This window comes from Myodes glareolus, chromosome 3 (assembly GCF_982192425.1).
Source record: "Myodes glareolus chromosome 3, mMyoGla1.1, whole genome shotgun sequence".
NCBI classification, from domain to species: domain Eukaryota; kingdom Metazoa; phylum Chordata; class Mammalia; order Rodentia; family Cricetidae; genus Myodes; species Myodes glareolus.
This window is the reverse complement of record NC_142028.1, coordinates 87,336,311-87,354,922: the sequence shown is the minus strand read 5'-3', so window position 1 is coordinate 87,354,922 and position 18,612 is coordinate 87,336,311. Positions and strand designations below refer to the sequence as shown.

The 18,612-nt window shown below is 43.6% G+C and overlaps 1 protein-coding gene across 6 annotated transcripts in view; it reads left to right on the top strand.

Moving 5' to 3' along the window:
* Dab1 (DAB adaptor protein 1) overlaps positions 1-18,612 on the top strand; it is a 1,122,840-nt gene that overhangs the window by 851,351 nt on the left and 252,877 nt on the right. For all 6 annotated transcript variants that reach the window (XM_085686340.2, XM_085686342.2, XM_048453230.3 and 3 more), the window contains one exon: positions 7,868-8,057. In XM_085686340.2, the coding sequence (XP_085542466.1) occupies positions 7,991-8,057 (67 nt within the window). In that variant the 5' untranslated portion in view covers positions 7,868-7,990. The remainder of the gene's footprint in view (positions 1-7,867; positions 8,058-18,612) is intronic.

Below are 18,612 nucleotides of genomic sequence, written 5' to 3'. Positions count from 1 at the left end.
TTTATGACCCATTGGTGAAATGAAACACCCCTCAGTGTGCCATGTGGCTGTCAAGGAAACTCCTTGAATATTGCTAAAACCTGGTTATGACTTTGTTTAGCTTTGAATTCGATTAGACAAACACGTTCTTCAGCGTCATTGGCTGCTGGAGGCTGGCAGACACTTGAGCCACTGTTGGTCCCTGCCTTTGAGGAGTACCATTCATTGTACTTGAACAAAACACATTTCCTCAGAGATTTGACTTGTCCCGAGTGGTGTCCACACGTAGAATTAATTTCCTTACCATCCCATTTTGCAATGAGTAATCTGACAAACTTTATACATAGTTGGCCTCTAGATAATTTTTTCCCCAAGAAAAGTGGCACCAAGCAGCTATTTCAGAGAAAAATATCATTTATCTTTTACATTGGTTTTGAAAAGGAGAAATGTGTTTTGTTTGTGAACTATTTTACATGAGTTTGGCCTACCTCCATTGAACCTTCTTTAGTACTGTACTGCTTCGGGCCAGCAAGATGGTTCAGAGGGTAAAGGTGCTCATTCAACAAGTCCGGTGGCCTGAGCTCCTCCATCCCTGGAAACTCTGTAAAAGTAGGAGAGAACTGATTGTTATGACTGTGATGTTGTTCTCTAACCCCCACATTTGTGCTGTGATATTGTGCTCTCGCAGTAATAAGAAATAAATACATTGAAAAATGTAAACAAAAAGCATTTCTGCTGGTACTGTGTGCTAGATTTTAAGCTAAGTTGTAGTGTGTGTGTGTGTGTGTGTGTGTGTGTGTGCATGCGCATGCATGTATGTATAACATGAAAAATTCAAAATTGGTTGAAAAGTGAATGAATTTGAGTTTACTTAAGTCTTTTACTTAGGTTCCAATGCTAATATTTTATCCCTTGTGGTTTATCATGTATAGACATCATGTTTTAGGTATTCATAAACACATATGTGCATTTGCATGAACACAATTTTTTTTTCTGGATCATCTCAAAGTAATCTAGATGTGTCTTGGCCCTTCTAAATATTTGATGTCTTTTCTTAAGAATAGATACCTTCTCTTACATAACCATAGAGAAGTTATCAACTAGCCTTAACATGGATACAGTAATGCTACCTCATATAGTTTTCAGTGTCGTTTCCCTTCACAACAAGATCCTGTATATAGATTTTAGTTTTGGTGTGTTTGGTTTCTTTCCCTCTAAACTTCCTCTAGCCTAGCTTTGTGGTTTGTTGCGATTTTGTCGAACATAGCTGGTACCCACGGCCCCCCACTTTGAAAGGTTTAACCTGGGTAGAGCCATGGTTAGGGGACTTGGCGGGGGAGGAGATGCTGCATCCTAGGGCACCTCCCTTCCGCCCTCCTCGTTGACACTGAGCTTCATTAGGTAATGGAGACACTCAATTCCTCCATTGTATGATCACAGATTTCCCCTGGGAACCCATAGATGAAGTGGGAAGCTACTTAAAGGCCTTTGAAGTCCTGTTCCTCATCAAAAGTCCCCAGATCTACATGTGACTCAGACCAGTATCTAACTAGTCTCTACTCTTATGGTTGCAAAATGTTGATGTATGGTTGCAGCATCTCCTTGTTACTGTGGCTCAGTGTCAGCATCCGCTCTCTACAACGGAGCCTTTTCCTTGTCCCCTTTGTTCTTCTGTCAGCAGGGTTGGGCATGTCCAGCGTGGCTCCAGGGACTTGGACCCGACTGAAATGGCAAGAGAATAAAGAAATGGCAAACACACAGAATCGCAACGAAAGCTGGGACGGGTGCTGGGATGGAGAAATTTCAGTATCCTGAAAGCTCAGCCAGTTCTCTTGCAGAGTTAAACAGAGAGGCAGGTGATAGTGTCCAGCTGGATGGGAAGGTGGGGTGACTGAAGTCACAAGGAGGTGGGGTTTCCGGTCCACAGCTGGATCAGTGGGAACAGTATCTGTTGAGGAATATGCAGGCTGGGAATATCCGGAGGACCAGGAAGCTGTGGAGGACATTTTCGTCACGTACTATCAACACTTGCTTCCTAGAGGACGATTTTGTACCCCTGTGAACCTCAGGGTCCTTCACATGGCTGTGCTCAGGTAACATCACACATTCGGCAGGACTGACTCACTTGGGGTGTTCTCTGCCTCCTGCAGGTGTGGACTCATGGATTTCTGTTGTATTCGACCTGCTGTCATCTTGCTGCTTGAAGTTTTCCATCTGAGGTGGCATTGTCCTAAGACCTTTGTTTCCCCCCTTTAGCTTCACCCTGCGCAATTCTCACTTTCTGGAAGAACATGGCATTTGAGACTGGTCTTCTTCCCTTCCACTCCAGCCCTGGCTTCATGGGTAAAGAATGGAGCTAGAGGCCACCCTCCAAGTAGGATGTGACTCACTGGTCCTGGGATTCTTTGCTGTTTAGTGAAGGAAAACACAGATACGCATACGCCTTTAAATACAAACACACATAATTTATATTTAGATCTCATGCCCTGAAACCGCCAGTTTCTAATCTGCCCCCTAGTGTTCTTTCCTGCTTTACTCTTTGTGTAGACTCAAAAGTCCTTTCTTCCTGAGAACTTGGACTCCAAAGACAGAGGTGCACTCCTTCCTTGCTCGGTCTTGTAATGTGCCAGAATAGTTTCAGAATTCTTTGGCCTGTCATATTGCAGGAAGCAGAAGAACCTGATAAACGTGTTTGACACTTACTTTTTAAACTTTGGACTCTCTTCCTATCCAAGAGGAAGTGCATGCTGTGCGATTGCAGATTCCTAAGTGACTTGACCTGTCTTTCCTGCCCAGCCCTTCCACGGCTGGGCTTTTGCTTCTCATGGAGCATAAAATAGAAATAATGTGCTTCATTTTTGTGTGTGTGTCCAGACTCTTCCTCCCTGAATAGGGCTAGGTCTTCTTCTTTTATTCAATCTATTACCTTGATTTTAAAAAAATCCATCCTGATATGATAAATAGGAAGAGCCCAGATTCCTTCCCCCAATTCCCCTCCTTGTTAAGTTTTCAGCTGCCTAGAATGGTGTGCAAATTCCACAAGGAACTGTTGTCTGAGAATGGTTACCCTTCGCCTTATCACTCCAACCTGCCACCTGGCCACTGCACCATCCAACCCTCTCTCTCGTGTAGAAATCATTACCATCTTCTGGCTAATTTGCCCTGTCCCTTTTTTAAAAGAGACCTCAGACTTAGGTCTTTCTTGCCACAACACCCAAAGGTAGTTTGCTTCCCAGAGTGAACTGGCCTTGTTACGGGGCCATTCTCTTTTCCTTCCAAATCCCTCACATTCTGTTGTACAGTTCTTAACTGACTGATGGGGAACCCAGGGCTGCTTGCCTGCACCTTGCAGACATTTGCTCAGTGCTGAAATGGCCTGCTTCATGTGCTTATAATGTGGACAACACCGAGGACAATGTCCTGCGACACCAACCACAACACCACGATGGTTGAGTGCAGTTTACAATGCTGCATATACGAAGTTCCTAATCCTGAAGAATGCCTTCAAATTTGTGGGCACTCCTTGTGTTATTTTTTTTAAGGGAATATGTACCCTTATTGGCATGTATCAAGCTGGGGCAGTATTACTGCGATTTTTTTCATTAGGATGCAATTAATATAGCATAATTTAGTCATTTTAACATGTGTCTATTACACACATCACAGATTATTTGCAAGTTACAGCCATCATTTCTATCGAGTTCCAGAATATTTTCATCACCCCCAAAATGGACGTTGTTTCTATTAAATTGTCTCTTTTCCTACTGGATTCATCCGTAATAATCACTGATCTGCTTCGGCAGATTTACCTGTATTGACCAGTTCTCAGAAATGAAATCATACAATACGCAGCCTCTTTTGTCTGATTCCCTTCACTAAGCCATTGTTCCCAAGGTTCCTCCATGTTATAGCTTGTGCTGTTCCTACATTGTTCATTTTAACAGCTGAGTAATTTTCTAAGGGCCAGAAAGACCACATGTCCCTTACTCCTTCTTCCGTGCTTAAGTAAGAAGTGGATGGGGGTGAAGCGTGGCTTGTGCTTTGGTCTACACAAGCAGTTTTCTCAACCTGTGGGTCGCGACCCCTTTGGGGTCGAACAGCAGTAGGCAGATTGAGAACCACTGTTCTGTACTAAGCCACTTAATCAGCAGGTGACCATGGACAAGCTCCTCTCCTGGCCGTGTCTCAGTTTTCTCATTGGCTAAAGAGAAATATCTCACTTTTTACATTGGCGAATGATTGAATAAGCAATGTCTGAAAACGTCATAGCCATTTTATCCCAGGACTCTAGAGTGGGGAAAGAGCACATAAATGTACATTTTAGCTTGTGTTTGTGGTTTGTGCTGTTAGAGTTGCAAAAGCCTCCCTGCTTTGTTTGTCGAATGGAGGCATAGCTGTTTCTTCTGCTTTGAGGTTGGGTATGTTTGTCCCCCACCCTCTCACGTACCCAACATGGGATTTTCCATTTCGGAAGCCGTTCACTAGACAGAATGTCTGTAGTGGAATGTTACATAATTCACATTTAGACTTGAAGAGCTCATTATAAAAAACCTGACACACTTCAGAAATATTAAATTACTGCAGATTGTGTGGAGCAAAGAAACATTATTGAAGCATTTCAAAATTCCAGACGAGCCTGAATTTAACTGATAGGGTTTCACAGCTTTTACTGGGGAAAATGATTTGCGTTGTCACATGGTTTCTGGCCCCGAAGGACTTTAATCTCCTTAATTACAAAGAAATGAATTTCCTAAATAATTTGGAGTTACTTCACAGAATTCACTCAACCTCTGGCTTTTGGAAAATTAAAGGGGATGGCAGGCCCTTGCTGTGTGCGGTCTCTACTACAGCTTCGCTATTTGGGTTTCCATTCAGAATGGCTCTGGTGTTTCCCGTCATTATTGATACAGGGGTGTACTTCAGAGATTCACTCATAGCACTCGAATGTATCACATTTTACCAGACGAGTGACTCTAGATGCCCAGGGGAAATGGAGAGGTGCTAGATTCTGGCCTTTGAAGTGGGAGGAGAGAAAACAGTCTGAGTTCTATCCGTTTTCATACAGTAGCTTTGAAAGTCTTTGAAACTGTATAAACCCATGTCTGTAAGATTCTTCCTGTACTTAGGTGTTGGGGACTGCGGATCACCATATCCTGAATTTCTTGTAAACAACTTGTTTTCCTTGGCTCTGAGCAGCCTGCAGCTGCTCCAAGCAGGAGACCCTGATGGCAGGGGAGTGGGTTCTGATGGGTCTGCAGCTGAAAGATCCCGAGAGCTGGGGCGTGGCCAGAGCCCTATAGAAGCTGCCCCTGAGCACAATAAAGGGGGCCTTCTTGGCATTCTTGTCTCAAGGGTGTCTCCGTGGCCCTGTGGTCTGTCTGTCTGTCTGTCTGTCTGTCTGTCTGTCTCTGTCTGTGTTTGTTTGTGAGTAGAGCACGGAACAGAACCGGTGCAGTTTTACACATAGGGATTAGGCACCTACTGAATACAGGGCCAGCAGCCTGGGAAGATCTGCTATCCTGCTTGCTTCTTCCTATACTTTGTTCATTCTCAGGAAGCAGACTTAAACTGGCCCAGTTTCCCCTGGTCATGTGCTCTCATACCAGACACGAGGTCTTGATCAAACCACAAAAGAAACTATGATGTCATACTCGTGAAGCGCTGGCTAAGAGGATGTTCTTCCTTGGCCATTTTTCAGTCTCAGGACAGGTGGGAGCTCGCTTAGTTCCGCAGTAACTTCATTGATTTGGCAGCTGTCCATCATCCGTGTAAAGAAACTGAGGCAGGGAAAACCTCAGTGACTTTCCTCAGTGTCACACAGCTGGACAGCTGTTGGAACCCTGGTCTTGGCCAATAATGGTGAAAGAGGGAAATTCCATTTTAGTAGAAAACTCAGAGCTTTTCCCAGCCGGACTGTCTTTTTGAAGTGAGCCTCAAGGGGATTGGATGAATGTCAAGGCAGACCCAACAACGGAACTGATGGCAAGCAGAAGCAAAAGGGAGGGGTGGGAAGAGGACCCCCATGAAAGGCCAGGCTTCAACTTCTATTCATTCAGTAGATTATATTTGTTCTACATGCAGTTGGGGCATGGTGGTGGGGGAGTCCTTTTCACTGTGCATGTCCTTTCAACAAAAGCGTGGTTCTTCAGGATCCTGCAGAATGGGACTAGTCTCATGTGTGGCTTTACTGACTTGCCAAGCAAAGTAAACATGGCTCCTTTGTGGCCAGCATGTCTGGCAGTTATATCTACTTTGGTTCTGGTCCTGTGCATGGATAGTTGTCCTCCACAGGACTGCTTCTTCTGCTAGATCTCACTTCTTTGTGGACTAGTGAGAGGCTTTGATGATTTCTTCCTGGCTTCCAGAGTTGCACGGTGTTTGTTTATACCTGCTCTATACGAGAGTCTAGTAATTATTTTATTGCAATAAAATGATGGGTATTGAGAGCATGCCAATATGTGGCCAATAATTGTGATTCTTCTGTCTCCAGTGGGCTGTGTCTTTGGAAAGAAGGAGAGTTGGCATGCAGCTAACGTCACAAAGATGGTGGAGACATTCTCATGTTTTAATGTGTGGTTTTAGAAAGTGTATTCTACAAAGGCAATTATCTCTTTTCTTTATTTGTCACCTTAGATTCTCTAATTCAAGTGTTACATACAGAGATAGTGTTCTTTGAAAAAATAATTGCGTTATTCTGAAAAAAAAATATGACCAGGTATCTTCGGATAAAAGTGGACATTGCCTCACAATTAAGCTTTAATGTAATTTTATATGGCTTTCATATTAGGCCTTATAGTTAAGCCATCTTTAATTGTCATGATTAGCAGGGTTAGGTCATTAGTCTTTTTGAGCTGCAACTGGATTTTGAGGTCAACCCTCTTAGATGAAACAGTTCCAGTTCTGCAGAACGAGCTAAAAATTGGCTGCACTATTTCAAGAGTCATTTCTAGCAGCCCTTTTTTTCTTAGTATTATCAAAAACGGATAACTAGTGAATTGTTTATTTTCAGTGGATTCTCAGCTACAACTATCAGATCGCGGCTGGTCAAAGACTATTGACAGAGTCTATACATTTATTCAGTTGAAATGAGATCCAAGGCGACAGTGCACATGCCGCATTGGGGCCAGAGTATTGAGTGTATCTGTAAGTGCACAGTAAATGCTAACTGTAATTGAAGTGTCCGTGTTGCCCTAACCAGTTTCCTCTCCTCCTAGCAGCATCTCTTCTTCCTGGTACTCAGGACTGTGCGATACATGCTTCCGAGAGACGGAATGAACAAAAAGTGTGTCTCCCGCCGCCATGTCTTTTCCTCTGCTTCCCCACATTAAATGCTTGTCTGCTCTTATAGCTGGGGGAAAAGCTGACATAAAAATTGGCTTGCTGCAAAGTTTCGCAGCCCCATTTGTCACCTTACCCTTGGAGCCCAATTGCATGTCAGCTCTACGTCCCCCTGATGCCTGCCAGTGAGGGACAGGCTGCAGGTCACTCCCCTATGATCTGCCTTAGCTGCCCAGTCTCTGATCAAGCTTGGCTGATGGATGGGTGGCCCCTTCTTGAAAATGCCTCCACGGGGCTGGTCAGGATATATGCCTGTGATATTTTCTGGGTGGCATCTAGCCCTTGGCCATCAGGAACATGGGCGAAAGAGCTGGCGTCTGCTGCTTTTGAAAATTTCAATTCCTTAGCTGGCTAAACTGTTTTGCCAAGTACTTTTTTTAGTCTCATTTGTGGTATAAACCCCATCCGTGGCTTCGTGAACTCAGATGAACAGATTTGTCCCCAAAGATGGAGACGTTCTTGCTGTTCCGTGCTTGCTGGTTCATTTCCCCCAACTTTCCTACAGCCCCAGAAGGATCATGATCCTGAATACTCTTGCTTTGATTTGCAGCACTCCGAAAGAGTGAATGACATGCACGGCGCGGGGTGTCCTTTCTGAAGGGAGGAGCCTTTCTCTTGGAGAGGATCCTCGATGAGCCTGGCCAAGGATTAAGAGGACTAAGGATTAAGTAGGATGTCAACTGAGACAGAACTTCAAGCAGCTGTGAAAACCAGCGCCAAGAAAGACTCCAGGAAGAAAGGTAAGGCTGACTTGGCACCCTTCGCGAGGCCGCTTTTCTGGGTCGTGATAAGGTTAAGGCCAGAACGCTAGGAAAACGTAACTCTGCAGCAGGTGTCACTTCTGTGGTGACTTTGTGCTCATAGTTTGATGGCTGTCATTCTCCAGGTAAAATCCCAAGTTGTTTTCCTAATACACCAGGCCTGGGTGTGATAGCCTTCTAGCTATTCCTTCTTCAAAAGCAACCAACCGCCTTTGTCCCCAGTGGCCAACTCTGTTCCCACTCCAGACTCTCTGCCTGATGTGGGTCTCTTTTGCATATTGCTGTGGTTCTCAAACTCTGACCACACTGGGCTCCAGAGGAGCTGCTTCGGGAGGACTGTGGAGTCGGTTCCTAGGAAGTGCCCTGCACCCACAGGTTACACTGCGAACCAGTTCCCAGGGACACTTGTCTGGAGCCCACAGAAAACTGCGCAGCCATCAACAGAAAGCCCGTTCTTGCTCATTGCCTTTCTTCCACGCATGCGTACCCATTGTCCAGGCTGGGTTTCCTGCGACCTCCTGGGAGAGGCCTTCCTCATTCCCTGTTGAAGCTGGTGGCTTTCTTGCTTTGCTTCAGTTGTGCTTCGGAGGCTTCTCACATTGCCTAAAATGCTTACTTTTTTGTGAGCCATCTTGAGTAGCGACTCATGTTCACAATGAGACTCTCAGCACATGGAAAGTACTTGAGAGAAGGAACACGGGTAACTGGTGATGAAAATTGACGTGTCCAGAGTTCTTTACAAAGATAAGTCTATTGCCGTACATGTTTTGTGGGAGAATTGTTTTCATGGTTTTACGGATATGCGGCGTTTTGTTAAGTAAGTGTGTGTCCTTTGATGGTTGGAAGTGTGCTTATGTTCTGTGTGTGTGTGTGTGTGCATGTGTGGTCTATGTGTGTGTGGTGTTTGTGGGTGTAGGTGTGGTCTATGTGAGCCTTGTGTGTATGCATGTTTGTGTTGTATGTGTTATCTGTGTGTATGTGTGTACTGTACATGGGTCTGTATATGTGCAAACTCTATGGTTTCAGTTCCTCTCCCCAGTCTTGTCAGCTGTATGCAATGAGATGAAAAGAGCTCTTTCAGGACCTGAAGTCTGTGCGAGTTTGCAAATCAGGATGCCCTTGGCTCTGCTGTGCAGGCCGTGATTTGTTGGAGACATCACTGTGCCTGCCTAATCATGTTTTGCGATGGCGTTTGTGGTACCTGTGAAGCATGGGGCATAAATGGAATCCACATGCAGCTCCTGGGCTGTCAGAACTCCAGGATAAACTATAAATTTTGCGTTTGATGTTTATTTGAAACACAAATATTTTGGAGACAGTCTTATTTTATGGCCCCAAACTTCATGTAAACCTTGTTTTTCATGCCTCCCAGTCTAAGAATCAGAGACAAAAAAGCAAATGGGCAAGGGAACATGTCTTGAGAGACTGCTTTGTGGGGAGGGGGTTGGGAAGTGTGTCCTAGAATTCAAATGCTTTTGCAAGAGAAACTCACAAATCATGTTTCTGCTTCGAAAGTAACTGTTCCACTAATCTTGCGCTTTTGGGGGTTTAATGCCTTAAAATTTTAGATAGTTTTTTTCTTTTAATTTTAATGTACAAAACTTAGGAGCATTCTGAAGAGAGAATTTTTAGGTTTTACAGGACATCGATTTAGGGATTTGGACCTGGATGGGAATGTGAAGGTGACCTTGCTACAGCCTCCTCATCTTCATCTCCTAAGAATCTACATCATTAACATAAATTTGGTGGAGCAGTGTCGTCCATTGCTGAGTCCTTAGAGTCTGGACAGGCAGGCCTCAGTTCTGACTGTTCCACTCCCTCCCTACCTGACCATAGACAGTTCAGCTCACCCCCTGAGGCTCATTTTCCTGTCCTAAAAAGTAAAGTGTGATAGTGTGCTCAGTGGCTGACTGTATAGGTTATATAAGGAAGGCATGTTAAGTCCATAAGCTCGGCGTGTAATAAACGTTCAACAGAGGCTGACAGTTTTCTCTTCATCATTTTTCCCTTTGCTTATCATTCTCCTCACATTTTCTTTCTTCTCTGTTATCTTTCCTTCCATCCCTCAATTTTATCTTTTATTTCCTCGCCATTTATCTTGAGTTAATCAGATTGAGCTGCCCTTATAAATACCGTAGATTGAATGGCTTAATGCACAAATGTGTTTCTTACTGCTGTATGTGCTAGAATATACATCTAAGAATGAGATCCCGACAATCCCTGTCTTCATGCAGGCTTTCTTCCTGGTTGTAGATGGCCACCTTCTCACTGTGTCACAAGGATTAGAGAACATCATTTACTGTCCTTCCTCCCCTCCCCTCCCCTCCCCTCCCCTCCCCTCCCCTCCCTTCCTTTTCCATTCTTCCCTTTCCTTGCCTTCCCTGTCTTTTTCATTTTCCGGCTCTCCCTCCCTTACCCCTTCACCCCCTGCCTTCTCCCCTCCCCGTACTCCTCCTTCTACTATTATTCCCACTCTCACTTCAGTTAGCACCTTTATCTGTCTATCCATCCACCCATCCATCCACAATGCCATCACACTGGGGTTTTAAGCTTTATCATATGAATTTTGATGGCGCATGACTATTGATTTGGTTAATAACATACTCCATCTTCTTCCTCCCCTCTTCTTTTTCTGCATCATCATAATTATCATCACCACAGGTTTGTCTTCTTATCACATCTTATAGCAAGGGAGCTTTTAACAGATGGGTTACTACTTTATCCCAGAGAATGATTTTTTAATTATTTTTATTTGTGCAGTAGTGATAAGCAATCTTTATTCCAGGTAAATCGGTAATAGACAAAAGTACCATAAGGGCATATAAATGAATTAAAAATAGAAAATAATGTGTAGTAACAATATTCATTCATTACTTTCAAGAATTTGATAATAGAATAAGTATTCTGTTAAATAGATGCTGCTACCTTAGTCAAAATAAAATACTTATATGTGATAGTTTATACATTAATCTTGAATCTTGAACACACTAATGTTATATTCTTTAACTGATTTTGGATTTTTATAGAGATAACATATAATATAAAATTAAAGTCTCAAGTGCTTATTTTTCCTGTCATATTGCTTTGGCTGAGTCTGTCAGTATAATATTTAATAATAGTAACTACCCTATCTTTGTTCTGGATTAATGAAAAATTATATTTAAGTATAATGTTTAACTTTTCCTAAAGGTTCATTATTAGTAATTTTTATGTATTTTTAAAGGAAGTTGAATCTTAACATGTTTCTGTACTTGCTTCAGTGATTGTGTGTGATTTCCTTTTATTGCTGTAAAAATTGCCAGTAGATTTTCTAATCTTCAATTCCTGAACCAAACTTTACTTGATCACAATGTAGTATTTTATCTGCCCTGTGGGGTATGATTTCTTAAGAGTTTATTTTTTCTTAATATAACTCAATTTTTGGACTACTTTGTAGCTTATATTACTAAGTTATATCCTTATATATGGATACTAACAGAAAGGAAACAATGAATAATATATAGTCTACTTTAAAAATATTTTTAGTTACTTAATTTAATAGTTATATGTACATGTTATAAAAATGAAACGAGAGAAAGAAATCATGCATCACATGAACCCAAAAATTAATACGATTGGCATTCTAAAGGATTTCATTTTGTACTGAAGCACTTTGATAATACCTGACTGAGATGACACGATCTGTATAATTTCATACCTTGATTGGTTATCTGCCATTACTTTCCAAAATTATTACATGATTTACAAAATAAGAGGGTTTTTTGTTTGTTTGTTTTTGGTTTTATTTTGCTTTGTTTTCAATACAAGGCAAGATTTAGATGGGTCCTAGGAAAGACATTTTATTTCTTGGAAATGAATACCTTGCATCATGAAAGCTAAGAGGCCCAGATGAGTTTATTAGAAACCTATTGGCCTATTCATTTAACTTAGACTATGAAAGCAACCCAGGCAGTTTCAAACACAAACACAGGGCATATTTCTTCAACGAATGAGTTTCTAGACAGGCTGTGTATGAGACATAGCAAGAGTAGTCAGCATTCAAACTAGATGTAGGAACAGTGAGAAGTAAAGCTGTTCTTTTCATTTCATTGTTGTTAGAGTGTGACACCCTGAATAGCACCTGGGAGGTAGAGGGAGATCTCCGTGAGTTCAAGGCCAGCCTGGTTTACAAAGGGAATTCCAGGACAGCCAAGACTGTTTCACAGAGAAACCCCGTCTCAACCCAAAGGGGGAAAAAAAAAAGATTATGTCTCAACACCTACAACTTGTCAAATGGCCCCCTACCCAGGAGTGGAGTGTCATGGAGGGGCAGGAGAAGGACATTTGTGTTTGTAGGTAGAGCAGGCTTTTTCTGTTGAGCTACCAGCACACTCCCAGGTCATGGACTTCTTGTTAGTTATGAATGTTTGACCTAGCTTACACTCTTTTCTGCATAGCTTTTTTAATTTATAGACATAAATTAACCCGTTTCTCTTTATCAATCTTTTGCATTGGGGCTTTTGACACCCCCCCCCCAGCATCTCCCTCATTCTCTTTCCCTCCTTCTTCCCTCATTCATTTCTCAAGCCTAGATTTCTTCTCTTATTCTCTCTGCCTGCCATCCCCACCTGTTCCTCTCCTGCCTAGCTATTGGTCATTCAGCTTTTCATTAGGCCAATCAGGTGCCTTAGGTAAGGAGAAAAAGATGCAACAGATCTTTACTTAATTAAATACACATCCTTACAGCCTTAAACAAATACAGCATAAACAAATACAACATGCCTTTACATAGTTAAAGTAATAGTCTGCTGCAGAAACAATTGGAACATATCTTCACATAGTTAAATATTCCACAACATTCAGGTTCCTTACCTACCATCAAGAGGAGAGTCAATGGACTCAGTTTCTGCTACTTGCATCCACAGTATCGGGGTGCCCAGTGAAGTCTATTGTGGAATGAGGGGTTCTGTGACTAGCAGACAGGTGTTTCTGGGGTCAGCACCAGAATTCCACCACTGAATGTGTAGAAAGAAGCACAGCCTTGGATTGTGGAAAGAACTTGTATTCTTTCTAACTTCTTTCCTTCAATGCTGGGTAACCAGAAATGACCATGGGGCTTATTCAAACCTGCTTTTTCTTATCTTTAAAAAGCTCATGTGTACACTGTTAGATAGGACAGGCAGACATTTCAGAGTTGCTGTGGTTGTGGCCAAGCCATTGTAACTATTCCCTCTTTGTCTTTCTGAGATCGCAATCCAGTATCGTCCCTTTTAAAGAAACATCTGCAAATTTAGCATACTGTTCTTATATTTGTCCTAGAGGTATATCCCAGGACTAGCAGTTAACAACATCAGAGATGAAGAGCTAACTTATTCCAAATAGGACTTTAGGCTTTAAGGCCCCCAATGTATCCAGGTGGCAGAGGTCTCCATACCAGGCTCCTCAAAATGGATTAGAATCCCAGCCAGTTTATGTTTAGGGATTGTTTGGGTAAGGTCATAGAGTCCTTAATATTGAGATACTCTTAGGAAATCTGATGTTAATTTTGGCTGAGCACCTAGTGGTTTCTATAATGACGTCATATTCCTTAGCCTGTTGGAACTATAGGACACAGAAGGGAATATTGTCAAAAGAATCTTCAAAGAATCTGATCTCCTGTTACTTCTATCTACCGCTCCAGTCCTAGGTGAGGGGTGTAGCCTGTGGCCCACTGACACACCAGATCTGGGCTCCCCCTCAGGCCGCTACTTTCTGATACAGAAGCCTTCAGTTTCTCCAGCTAACAAAAGGATGTCGAACTTGTAGCTCCTTGCCCAAGTTTGAAACCTGAAAAGACATGATGTCATCCTGTCATTCACAGATGTCTATCCAGCTGCAGCCATGAGCGCAGCCTCTGCTTGATGCCCTAGGATTAAAACTATCCCAGGAAGAGATGCCAACCTCATCAGTCCATGCTATAGCAGGGGATTCTAGCTGAGGGAGGCATTCTGACTTCTGTAGGGGTTGTCTTTCCCTGAAGAGATAAATTTTCTACTTTTCTGTTATTGTTGACTTTCAATTCATTACTGTCCATAAAATTTATTTTAAAAAAGACTTTTATTCCAAGTTGAATCCCAGCACTGGACCATCAATTGAGCCCAACAGGATTGCTGAATGCCTGAGGCCAACCTGGTACACATAGACTCTTCCATGACAACCAGAGCTGTAGAGCAAGACGCCATCTCAATGTGAAATAAACATAAGTGCAACAATGCCTTATGTCTATGTATATCCACATGAGATTAAATTCCCTGGAGGTTGAGGCTCATAAAGAGCTCTGAGGCGTTAATGGATAGAGCCAGCAAAGCCTGGCTCTCACGAATGAGGGCTCAAGAGAAGACACTGCCTGCAGTCACCCAGTGGGCTGAGTAAGTTGTGATAGCTATTGTTCATTGTCAAGTGGACAGACTCCAGAATTATCTGGGCAATGAGCCTCGTTAGTTGAGGTGGGACCCCACCCACTGTGGGTGGCTCCATTCCCTAGGTAGGGGATTGTGGACCATATAAGAGGAGAGAATGTGTGCTGAGTACTAGCATGCTTGCATTCATTGCTCTCTACTGACTGTAGATGCAATATTATCAGCTGCTTCATGTTGTCTTTACTTTCCGCTGTGATGGAGTATACCTTCATCAGTGACCTAACACAAACCCTTGCTTACTTCAGTTGCTCTTATCAGGGTTGTTTTTTATTCCCATAGCAATAGAAAGAAATTAACACATGAGTTAAGGCTAGCGCCTAGAAAGGTCTCCGTGACTGAAGCACCTTCAGCTCAACAGATTCCAAACAGCATGCAGTTTTAGCTTTAGCCTCTAATGCTGCCTGTCTGCCACTCTGTGTTTCTCCTGCCCTTGCAGGAGTAAGGACCTCCAGGAGGAGTTGGTGCTCTTCTTGCATGATCGCCATTTCAGGCAAACTCTCCGGAATGAGTACAACTCTTAGGTCACCCCATTGAGTATATAAGAGTATCATGTAAATCGGGAGACTCATTTCAGGTCATGTGGATTGTTGCAGTTGTGACAAAGTGTACAATGTGTAGGGTTTTCCTGTGGCTCCATGCCAGGAGCTGAGGGCTGTAAAATATCACAGGGACTTTACCCCATGGGGGCAGGGACGTGGGCCCTGGACTCAGGGAAATCTGTGGCGCTCTTCTGTCTTGGCAGGGCTTTGTTTTGTTTTTATCGTAGTGAACTAATTGTTCTCTACTGACTTTGAGATTGGCAAGCTTTAAATGCCTCAAATCACGGATTTTCTTGCAAGATGGCATGAATCTCTCTGAGGTTGGTCAGTAAAGCTCGTGAATACAGGGTTTGTAGAAAGTAGTAATGGTTTCAGGCCAAGCAGTCTTTACAGTAAGCCTGGCGAACACATCACATGCTCTGAAGTGGCAAAAAAAAAAATATCTCTGTCTTGTCTGTGGTCAGTTGTCCTGAATTTGTTACAGGATGCTGCACTCAATATAGTCATTCCCTGAAGACAAATTCATCCACAGAGACTGATGGGGTGCCTTCATTTTAGGCCTCATCCTAACTGCTTCTCTTATAAGAAGTCACTGATTCCTAAGGGTCAGACCCCTGTTTGTCCCCCCAGCAGCATAGCCCCTAAGGCAGTACCATGTCCCAGCTCCTTTCCATTGCCGAGCTACACTGATCTCCAAGCCCTAGGCTGTGCCTCGGTGACTTTAGTGGAGATTGTACCCTGCTTGGATCATCTCTCTCATCCATCCTGGTTGCTTGTGACTCGCGGTCACACTCTAGCATGCAGTAACCATTGCACTGCGCCATTATCTGTAACCTTTGGAGCCTCTTAGCCTCCCCAGTTAATTAATCACTATTATCAGGCTGTGTGACAAGTTGCATGTCTTTCCAAGCCATTAATTCTTTATCTCCTGACTGTCCCATTCCGAAAGGTATGCTCCTAGCTAGCTTTTATCTCCCATCTGGAATGTTCTGTGGTCTCCTAAGTAGCCCTGAGATTTCCTGTATTAGACATCTCCAACCTTGTGTTGATTTGATCAGGAGATACGATCAGGTCGCAGTCTGCCTAAAACCTGCAGTGAGAGGCGCCTGATGCCTCAGCGTATCTTAACCTCTAAGATGCCCTGTGTCCTCGCCCTTCCTCACCTTCCCAGGCCCATCTCCTTCCTCTCTTCATAACTGTAGTCTGTAAGGTGACTCGAGCAAATGAATTTCAGTTTACCCACTCCACTGCGCTGCTTTTGCGTTGTGTTACGTGCACGTGCCTTTTCATCTCCTGGAGAACAAATTCTTTTTCATTCTTTTCAAAACTGACTCCATGCCTCTAGTTTAAGGTTCGATGTATTTTCCCCTGGAAATACTCTCTGATCCATTCATTACTCTTCTCCCATACCATCCTGGAACTCTCAAAGTACCTCTTAGTAATAATCGTAATATGCTATTGTAAGCTCTACTTTCCCCTGTCTTCTCACTTATGGGGCTCGGAGTTCTGCAGGAGCAGGACGGTGTAGTTGCTCACTGATCTCTACTTCTTAGGACTGGAGTTTCAGGGAATCGGGATGCAGCAGCATTTATGGTGTCTATAAGGGAGTGGAGGAGCGACTTTGCAACCACTGGGCTCGTGTGCTACCCAGGTTTGGGTAGGTCCACAGCACCCTGACACACTCAGGTCATCACACTGGCCACCATTCCCCAGTCTTCTTTTGACGCTTTCGCAGTCTCTATCATTAGCCGTGGGTTCCTCACACAGCCCTTGGCACGCAGCATAGGCTCAGTAAATGCTTAGTGAGTAAGTGTTCATAAGGTATGCAGGCGAAGGATTTGCATAAAGAGGAAAAAAATAAAACAAAAGGAATACAAACATCTCTCATAAGAACTTTGCCCCCCGGTGTTCTTGGTATATGGCATTCAAAATTCTTGCCATTCTCAGAGCTGCTTCTCCTGTCTGGATGTGTGTCCAATCATGTCTGGTGCCGTAATTTTGCATGATGTGGGCCATATTGGTTGTAAGAGCTATACGATTTGCCGTATTAGTTCATCCCGCTGCTTCATTAAGCTCAGTGTGCCGCCGCTGGCAGTGGCTGGGCCGGAATTTTGATGTTTGGAAGAACAAAGCCCTTCACATTAGCTGAGTCAGATTAAGTGTGTGAGCCTTCTCTGAGCTAGAGAGTCAGGGTCTTTGCACACAATCAACAAATGGCCCAGAGCGCATGGGGTTTTGCTTTGTTTTTGCTGAGCAGATGTGCCCAGGTGTGCTGGGATCTCAGCAGTCTCTTCCGCGACATGTCTTGTAGCATGGTCGGAGCACACCTGCTACGGTCCCAGATAGCTTGTCAGGAGAGCCGCATGCAGTGGTGGGGCGAGGATGCCAGGGAAAGGGAGCTAATGCCTGTTGGTCCTGTGGCTCTGCTTTCTCGGTTCACACTTGGAAGGAGCCTATACCCTCATAGCCCCATCTTATGAGCTGCAGCTGAACATCAGAGGGGCAAGCCTCTTACCTGAACTCATGCAACTTGTAAATAGACCTCTGTCTAATAGACCTCGAAGTCTTTCCTCAATGGTAACATGGGGCTGAACTGTTCTCTATAGCATGATTCATCCTCCAGCCCAAACCCAAGTCCTTACCAAAACCAAGGCCAAGGAAGGCACTTTCCTACAGTTTTCATTGGACCTTGCACCAAGACAGCCTCAGCCTAGGCAAGAGCAAAGAACAATGGCTGTGCCGAACAGTGTAGTTAGGTCACAAGAAACACCCCAGGATGGCTGCCACATGCAAGGCTTCTCCTGATTGACAGTGGCAACATTTTCATAGTATGAAGAAAGTCACTTCCTCTTTATTTTGCAGCTATGAAAAGGGAAAGAGTAGGTAAACTTGAAGGATTTTGACTGCATCCGTTGAAATGGCACTGGATGATGTTAAGAGGAAACATTATTTCTAGAATTTAATTTCAGACAAGCACTCCCAAAACTGGAGACCAGAAAATTATGCAAGTGCTCCAGATTTATGAACGCTATCAGCCAAGCTAATCTCCCAGTGGATAGCCATCCTTACTCCAAAAGTGATAATGAAGATGTTAGTGATGAGTGGAGCTCATACATGTCAACGGTTTTAGACATCAGGCAGGGTTCTAAAACCATAGATGGATATGTTGCTCAGAATACCCCTTCAGGGTAGATGAGCTTATTTCTTGTTGTTGTTGTCTTAAACGATCTCAGGGATAGCAATAGAAGTTAGAGAGAGTAGACATAGTCAGCTCAGGACGTCAGAGCCCAGTCTTTGCACACCCTGCGGCTGTGCCTCCCGCATCAACACAGCACTGCTGCATGGGCCCTAAGAGCATCGCTCCCTTTCTGACAGATCCAGCACTCTGGCTCTCCATGAATGTGCATAAGCTTGCATCATCTTTCCTCTCAACTAGAAGGGAGTTCTCTTGTCTCCTTTCTGCTTGCCTTTTTCTACCCAGTCTTCTGAGAGGGATCTCATTTTGTATTGCCATAAAGCTCTTCGGTGTGTTTCTTCACCAATGATAGTAAGCCTTCC